Source organism: Ixodes scapularis, unplaced genomic scaffold (genome assembly GCF_016920785.2).
Source record: "Ixodes scapularis isolate PalLabHiFi unplaced genomic scaffold, ASM1692078v2 PGA_scaffold6__148_contigs__length_123643588, whole genome shotgun sequence".
In the NCBI taxonomy this organism is placed as follows: Eukaryota; Metazoa; Arthropoda; class Arachnida; order Ixodida; family Ixodidae; genus Ixodes; species Ixodes scapularis.
This window is the reverse complement of record NW_024609881.1, coordinates 87,423,203-87,432,501: the sequence shown is the minus strand read 5'-3', so window position 1 is coordinate 87,432,501 and position 9,299 is coordinate 87,423,203. Positions and strand designations below refer to the sequence as shown.

The window sequence follows — 9,299 nt, the reverse complement described above, 5'->3', positions numbered from 1 at the left end:
CTTATTTTTTACAAAAAAGCAAATTGTTTGCTTTTTAGGATATGAAAATCTGCATATATAACATCCAACATACTTTCCATGTATCAGTTATTTAGATATGTGTTAAATAAAAGCTAACAATTTGTATGACTAGGTGCCAACAAATAATTAATAATTAGACACGGATAATGACGACTATTCTCTACATATAGCAATAAAGCTACAAATTTAGGTATAGGCTATACGTTTATGCTCTCTGGGATTATCTATATGTTAGAGGTCAAATTTTGGCGGCAGCAGTACCATTTTGATCAAACCTGACTTTCTACTTGCAACGTTGCAGGTTGTAAAGTAGGTGGAAGGCGTGCTCTTCAAGCCGGCAGCTGCCCCATCGACTGAAGGCACGTGCTAAAACTCGTTTACTTACAACTGCAAAAGGCATCTTCTGGTGCGACAAACGGCTAGAAGTGCTACGTGCTGCCACGGAACTGGGGATTCAAGAATCGCGGTCCTGCCACACCACCATTTTGGGAGCAGCGTTACTGTTTTGTCCACAACTGATATTGTACACGATACGTTGCAGGTTGGAAAGTTGTTTTATTACTCTTGTATCAAAAACTCAACTCACTATGTTCTGCGGCTTAAACTTTGTGTAGTTTTGAGTGCTGGATTATTTACCTTATATTTATGGCACAATATGAAGGTATAGTAGTAGCCTGATAATTGCACTTACCATGTGTGTCATATGCTTTTGTTGCCATGTTGAACTGAGAGACGACAAGATTTAAAGAAAATGTGCAGATTGTGGCAACTCATATCGCATCGCTACTTACTCAGCATTGCGCAGTCCACCCTTTTAATCTCAAGGTAATCCACTGCGCAAGGCTTCATTTTGTGAAACATGTAGCACGGCGCAGTCTGGCGGAAGTCAGAGCGGGAAGTAGACGGACGTCTGCGAGACAGTGCGTGAGATCGCCATGTGTGTGCGTAAAATCGTAAAAGTGCAGCCAGAAGGGTAGCTACAAACAATCAACATAGTTTGGCTACCTCCTTGCGACATAGAGGTTTAAACCTGGGAACATAGGGAAAATCCGTTGCCTTAAAAAAGGACAATCTAGTGATACGAGTCGGCCCTCGGCTCTCGGCTCTTAAACACCCGGCAAGTATAGAGAATGCAAGTAAACCAGTGTTGAACAGGAGGAGACCCTCGAGTCTTGAAGATACTGGCCTAGGCTCGGTCCGGCTCCTGAATACCAAATTCGAGATCATCTAGTTTCGAAACCCCTCAGTCACGAGAATCTCGACCAAAGCATGAAAAGGTCGGAGGAGTGCTCTGCGCGCCGAGAGTCTCGGATGCCATTCTTGGGTATCGCGTAGTCACTAAGTTAAGGATTCAATTGGAAAACGTCACTTCACGATATTAGGTCAAGAAAAAAAAACAGAAGAAACAGAGTAAATGTACAAATCTGCGACACTCTTTATATTTATAATAGTGTAGTTATTACCTATCAATGCAAATAAAGAAATAGGCAACACGTTGTTGGGAGGGAGGGAGAAGGGGTTTGACGCGCTGGGGTTTTTGCGCAGGTAAACAAAGGTCGATGATGGAACATAGAAGTATACCATCCCAGTCATTCAGTTTCATCGGCTCCTCAATGTCCTAGGCTTTTTCAGTTGTCCTTGAGCCGGCAGGGCCATCCTGCACTATGCAGGCCAAGCCTCCACAGAAGCGGGATGCCGCAGGCCATACTCCCAATCCTCGTTAAGCCTAGGCAATGCCTTGCTGCCGCTGGAGGTACCGGCGGCTGATTTTATTTTCATGCAATGCCGAGATCCACTAGTTCGTCAACGGGGCGATCGAACCCAAAACCCTTAAACCATGCCACTCCTCTCCATGACTAATCGGGCCCCATAATCCCCTAATGCAACGCGTGCAGTGTTCCTTGCAGGGAATTTTATTACGCTGTTGCTCGCGGCGAAGGAATAAATCGCTACACGGACTCATTACTGACTGCTTCGTGAAGTGTATAATTGAAGACGATCACGGGACGGCACAAGTGGCATAGCCAGTGTGAATGTCTTTCCTTCGGCACGTGCAGAGTTTTGAATGACGACCTTGGAGCCCCAGATCAGACATCCTTGCTGTGTCGACAACTCGGCGAGTTTCTTTTTAAAAGGCAGGAACATCGCCTCTTTTATCTTATGGAGATTTCCTCGCTGTATAGCTTGAAAACTCGGGCGAGAACTGGATGCACTTGCGTCATTTGTGCGATCCTGCTGGCCGTTAGGTGTGAACCCATTGGAGCCTCAATCATCAGCACATCACCTGGACGACATGGTTCATTCACGCTGTCAAGCAGGGGTAGCCGACTTAACACATCCGCGTTCTGGTGCTTCTTTCCTGGTCTATAGACCAGCTGGTAGTCGTATGCCGATAGCTCAACACATCAGCGTCGCATTCTTGAAGAGAGAACCTGGGGTACAGGCTTCTTGAAACTTAGGATCGTAAGCAAGAGTTGATGATCAGTGACAATGACCACCTTGCGTCCAGCGATGTATTGGTAAAAATGAATGACTCCAAACACTACAGCCAACGCCTCTCGGCCCATTGTGAGCTGTTCCGCTCGGCCTCGCTATGTGTCCTTGATGCGAAAGCGATAGGAGCTTCCCTATTTTCCTGATCCACTTGAACCATGACTGCTCTCACGCCGTACTGTGAAGTATCACAAGACAAAAAAAAGTGTCTTTGTGTCATCGTAGTGAGCCAAAGTTGTTTTGTCTAGTACGAGCATCTTGAGGTTCTTGAAAGCAGCAGCGTGCTGTTTCTCCCATCTACAGCAAACGATCTTTTCCAGCAGTTTGATAGTGCACAAGCCACCGTCACTCTGTTTTTTCAAGAATCGGTCGTAAAACCCAAGCATTCCGAGGAATGACTCTAGAGTGGGTTTGGAGGTCGGTTCGGGCAATTCCTTGATTGCGCTGAGCCTGTCGTCTGTAACCTGGATTTCCGCTGACTCGATTCGGTGTCTCAGGTAGGTGACTTCGGCAAGACCGCAACGACACTTGGCTTTCTGCAGTCGCACGCCGGCCCCTTGAAGCCGTAAAAAAAAACGGAGTCTAGACGCTGAGCGTGCTCCTTCGGTGTGGGGCCACGGACAATGATATCGTCGAGGTTGGCGCTCACACCTGGGAACCCTGCCAGTGTGGTATTCGTGCACCGCTGAAAAATTGCCTGTGCTTCTGACACTCCAAAGAGCAAGCGCTTGATCCGATAGAGACCCTTGATGGTGTTTATCGTGAATATGTCAGCAGTGCTCTCGGCGACCTTGAGTTGCTGGTAAGCTTGTGCAAGATCTAACGTGGAGAATATCCTGCCTCCACGCAGCTTTGCCAGTACTTCTGATATGGTTGATAGAGGGTACGCAGAATTGGGCGTGATGGCGTTGATTGTGCTGCGGTAGTAACAGCATAGTCAAATTGTACCGTCAGTTTCCCGGATCACCCCGAGAGGTGTGGTCAACTCTGAGTGTTGAGTCGGCCCCAGGGTGCCTTGGTCCGTGAGGCGCTGCAATTCTACTTCAACCGCTGGTTTCAGTCCGAACGGCACTGTTCGCGCTATAAGAAACTTAAGCGTAGCAGTTTCCTGCAGCTCCAAACTTACGGCCGGACCCTTGTACCTGTGAAAGTCACCGTCAAAATTGGAGCGTATTTTTCAAGGGTATCAATCAAGCTTTTATCGTGCAAGATTTAATGAACACCGCTCAGTTCAATACCAAGTGGTTCAAACCAATTACGGCCAAGCAGATTGCAGCCGAGACATCTCATCACGAGGAGCGGCAACTTTTTTCTGAAGCTCTTGTACAGTACCCACACATCTACTGTGTCCAGAGATTCCAGACGTTCACCCGACGAGGTGCGCAGGGCCATGCTATCACATGAGAACTGATGCGGTTGCCTGGGCCAAGCTGCGTGAAACCTTCCTTCGCTGATGAGTGAGCATACCGCCCCCGAGTCCACCTCGATTCGAAGGAAGACACTTTCCACATAGAGGCTGACCACGAGATTTTCTGTTGTCGTCTGCCCTCTTCACATCCAGTTGATATCGTGCAGTGAGCTTAACTGACCTGATCCTTGAGCAGCCGAGCCTGAAATTCTCTGTGGGTCAACAATGTGAACGGCGTTCTTGCCAGAAACATTATTGTTCTTCATGCAAGCCTTAGCAATATGACCCACCTTCCTGCAGTACCTGCACTGCGAGGTGCAGAACTTGCATGAACTCGGGCTGTGGACCTCTTCACAGCAATAGCACGGCGTTGATGAAGTTCCGGTGGCATCGTCGAGCCCTCGGTGTGTCAGACGTGATTTTTCTGCTTTGTTGACTTCCTGGAAGTTTTGCCTAATCTGTCGCTGATGGTCCTTGGCGTTCTCCGCTCGTAGGGCTATATGAAAGGTCGTGAAGAACGCAAGGTTCCTTTCTGTGAAGAGGCGTTGTTGCAAATGTTCGTTCCGAAGCCCGCAAACAAAACGATCGCGAAGCATAATGTTCATAGGGAGCATTGTAGCGTTGACTGAGGTGGGTGTCGCACCACTTGCCGCGGTTCCAGCCGATTCGATGGCGTTCTAAAGGCTTGGCAGATTAGCGGTAGAGGTGCTGGCCGCAGCCGGCTCTACCGTTCCAAAATTGCAATCTGCTGCAAGTTTTTTTAGTGCTGCAACGTATGGAGATATGGTCTCATCCGGTAGCTCGTCTCTTCGATGAAATCTGCGCCGGCTGCCACAGATTTCATCGAAGATTTCATCAATACCGTTATTGTTTAATAGCTCTTTAAGGGAATAAATACCTTGCGCGTTACGGATTCATTCTGAGAATAAACGCGTTACGTGATCTCCAAACTAAGGAGTTACTTTTCTCGTTACTTTCATGACCAAATACGCACTTGCTTTTCTTTGATGATTTATTGTAATATTTAAAGCAGTCACGGCACTTAAGCAGTAGACGTCTCTCGAAGATTTCATCGGTTATGTTTCCCCGTTTTCTTGATAATACGAATCCGGCGCCTGATGCACGTGGTGCAAACGCGTAAGTAGAACGACTATTGAGTCGCTCTACTCACGCGCTCGAAGAAACGGCAGCGTTGCGCTTCAGTAAGAGCTTCTGAATCACGGAATCTCATCCCTCTTTTGTTCTCTCTGCTTCCAAAGTTTCAAATTGACAATGGGTTGTGTTCCTTCCCGTGTTGGACACCCTCGAGGGTTACATTCGGTCTGCACACATCAAGAAGGTTCACCCAGCGAAGCTTATTGTGTTTGCTTCATGGAGGTCATTCCCAGCTGTAGAGTTCGACCGAATGTGTTCAGCGATAACGTCATACTGTCTAGTTGTTTTTTTTCGGTTTCATATCTGACTTTGTCGCAGTGGACGCATACTCAGGGCAGGATTAAAACAAGGCTGCTTAAACGGTGTTGCACACGTTACTCCAAAAATGAAGCCAAATGCTGTTACTCGCTCGTCGGCGTTGAGGGTAGCTAAGTACGTTACTGGCTCCTTTTCTAAAAAAAAAAAAAAAGGAACGTAAATAAATACGTTGCTCGTTACAGAAATACGTAACCAGGTACGTTACGTACGACTATGGTGGGACCCACGGAGAGTTACGCTGGTAGCCCAAGTTGAGCATGCCCACGCGTAGCCGAAGTGGAACACATCGGGGTACTCTGTCTGCAGCTCATTGCTAGCCTACGCTCGTTTTGCCTACATTTGCGCTAACTTTGTCTTGGCATAACCGAGTTCGCACATACAGGGGCATTGCATGGGCAGCCCAAATTGTGGACGCGCACGTCGCATCGACGAGGGACTCTCGGGGGTATTGTAGGCTCTAGCGCAATTTGACCACCTGTGACCCACGTGGGGCACACGTGGGGAGCATGGCGCAACAAAAAACTCAAAGGTCATGCCTCGGTACCGTTTGTCTACTCAGCTCGTTTCGTTTGGAAAACCTCACTTCGTGACCTCAGGTCAGGACCCACTACAATGCCTAAACGTTTTTAAATATGCGACTTTCTTAAGTTTTATATTTGGGTAGCCGTGGCTTACTAAGACGGATGATATCCTAGGGCACGTTTTTTGGGGGGCTCCCGACGAGCCGGAGTTTCTCCACGAGCAAACACAGGACGCTCTTTTTAGTTTGGCAAGAAACTCAATGATGCCATCTATTGGGTAGCCCTGGCACACTTCCGGTCCAGGTATATATTTAAAATTTTTACGCGCCAGTGATTCACCATAAGAGTGAATCATGTATGACAATGACATAAGCGACTTTTTTCCCAAAAATAGCTCGAAGATTTGATCTCGCAGATACTGCGAAACCTGGCATCTAGTTCAGAACCGGAAGCGTTTGAGGGCTATTTTCACACTACCGCCATCGCATTTGATCTCACGCGAGAAAGGGCGATACTGGCCGGTCATCCTGCTTCATCGGCTCTTCAATGCCCTAGGCTTCTTAAATTGGCTGTGACCCGGAAAGGTCATGCTATACTCTGGAGTGGTAGCCGGGCCGCGAGAGAAGTTTGGGATGTGACAGGCCGTACTCCTGCTTATCTCTAAGCCTAGGCAGTCCCTTAGAGCTGCTGGAGGCTCGTAGTTCAACGGGGGCTTCCACCACGATGAATGGGTGCAATTCAAAGGAGCGCTAACTTAATTTTCATCCAATCCTGAGATATGCTAGTTTGCCAACAGGGCGATCAAAACCGACCCCATCCCAGTCCTCACCGTGGAGAACAGGGTCCAATAATGCAATGCGCCTCGTGTTGCATGCAAGAAGTTGGGGAATTGCTCTATTGCTCGCCGGGAAGGGGGGGGGGGAGGGTTAGCCGCTACACAGATTCCTTGTTGACTGGTTTTTGGAGTGTAGTGAGCACAATAACTGGGCGGCGCCACTGCGGAGGGCGCCAAATATATTGTCTAACAAACGAATTTTTAATGTCAACGAAACGCGAACTAATTCGGTAAATATCATAACAAAATGCATGAAGTTTTGTTTTAAGATATAGAATTGCAAATAATTTTTATACTGCATTACTTTGCAAAGGCTTGTATTAACAATTTATATTGCTTCTGGTGCACTTAAAAGTAGGTGCTAAAGCACTATCCTTTTTTTTATTATTTAAAGCCCAATAAATTGTAAAATAATATCTACTCGAATGTTTTAAAGGGCTGTACAACAATGTTTGGAGTTACTGAAATTAATGTAATGGTGCAAGCGAGCTGCACAAGAATAACGATAATAATCCCTGGAGTAGGCGAGCAACGGAGAAAGAGGACAAACAGAAAACTCCAAACTAGGCTCAGTGTCTGGTACGATACTGAAAAATCTGCCTGGTTCTAGTTTCCAACCAAGCGACTCTGGATTTCCAGTGCAGCACTCTACCAACTGAGCTAACCGGGAGTAAGATGTCAGTAGAGCAAACGGGTTTTATCAGCAGCCACTGGTCTAGCACCAACAAAGGAGAACAACCTGCATTTTAAGGTTATGATGTATCTCCAATTAATGCGAAGGTGCAAGCGAATTAAAATACTTTACGCAAACAAAAGGGCATTTAGGCATTTCGGAAAACCTTATTTCCAGTTCGCAATATGAAATCGAGAAAGAGCATGCAACTTCATGACCCGTGGTATTTCAGAAAACTTTGTTTTTTACAGAATGTCTCTCCTTTTTTGCGTCGTGTTTCACCGATTTATTTTTGTGCGCCACAGGGATTCGAAGGTTTCTCAGGGGTAATCCTTGTGAAGCATTATGAAACGGTGGAATGACTTTATAGTATGACGGTGCTTTGTTTTTTTTCATTGCAGCGAATAATGTTTACTGAAGCATTTATATGTTTGGGTATAACTATCGTCCACGCATTTTTCACATAGTTGTTTTTGCTTTCAAAATTTAAGTAATTATAGCATTCAGTGCTTTTTGTATGTTTAGTTTTGTTCTTTATGTTGATAATAAAGGCTTTCGGACTTTTTCGAACATTCACAGAATGAACGCGATTGGAATTATTTTGAAGTATCTATATTTACTGAATCTTAATAAAATGTTCTGCTAACATATAGATTTTGTCCGCTGGTTGACCACATGGCATGGACGATGAATGCCGTTTTATTGTGTCTTGCGTTGACGCTAACTTCAGTCAAGTCTAATATTAAGAAAGCTGAAAAGTATGTATATCACGTCTCACATGCCATTAGGCTGGTAAGTAACAAAGCCCTGAACTTTAGTCAACGCGTGTTTAAAAAATGAAACACACACACACACACACACACACACACACACACACACACACACACACACGCATATATATATATATATAGAGAGAGAGAGAGAGAGAGAGAAATTTTATATATTTTCGTTATTTTTGTACATATTTTTTCTAAAAATCATTATCTCCAGGTGGTAGAAGTTTTTTTTTTTTCGTTAACGGACGAAATATGCGGCTCAGATATAAACTATATTTTTAAAGTAGTTCCAAATATATCGTGAATGCTTGAATTTTCGACCGAGACTGACATAGCATTGAAAACATAAATGTTGCATGTGTTCCACGAGAGCAAAAGGCAGGATGCGGAAGAAGTCAACATAATACAAGTTTCTTTCAGTTGACGGAAGGCAGTGCGATAAAGTTCGTATTATTCAACAATAACCATAAACATGTAAAACCTCCTCAAAGAAAGCTTCTGGCTCAATATTTTCGACATTCGACTTCAGGAACTTGCTGAATCAGAGGTAACGTGTATATGTACAATGATGAGCCTGGTGCACAAGACTGTGTCACTTATATATTTGTTGTCAGAAATCACAGAATACTTTATATAAATATAAGATTAATGCGAAATTATCAATTATTTTATTTATTTGATTAATTGCCGTTTTACGGAAGGTCAGTTAAAAGAGACTGCGGAAATAAACTCTACACAACGCTACACCACGCTACACTCTTAGCGCAAACAGGTCTTCGGCACTTTTTAAAATTTTTAATTTGTAATTGTAGTTGCCGGCATCCAAATTTAGCATTTACGTTAGCACGCCCACTGAGCATTTTGCACCTCAATAGTTCTTTTAATTAGTCTTGCAATGCTGAGAAAAACATTAAAATCCGGAGACGGTTTGTTCGCGATAACAGTATCGCCGAGTGTACCATTAAATTACGTGACCGTTTCTAATAAAATATACAAGCTTATAAATACATACACCTGCGAATGCAACCTTCGGTGCCTGTCGTGACTAACTTCTCTGTAAATCGAATATTGCATTTTTTGCTCAAGTTTAATAGAAAAG

The 9,299-nt window shown here is 44.9% G+C and overlaps 1 protein-coding gene across 1 annotated transcript in view; it reads left to right on the top strand.

Annotated features, from left to right (window-relative positions):
- The first annotated feature begins 8,099 nt into the window (after positions 1-8,099).
- Positions 8,100-9,299, top strand: part of LOC120838916 — a 159,735-nt gene continuing 158,535 nt past the window's right edge. Inside the window, exon 1 of the mRNA XM_042294846.1 lies at positions 8,100-8,216. Coding sequence (XP_042150780.1) covers positions 8,100-8,216 — 117 coding nt within the window. The remainder of the gene's footprint in view (positions 8,217-9,299) is intronic.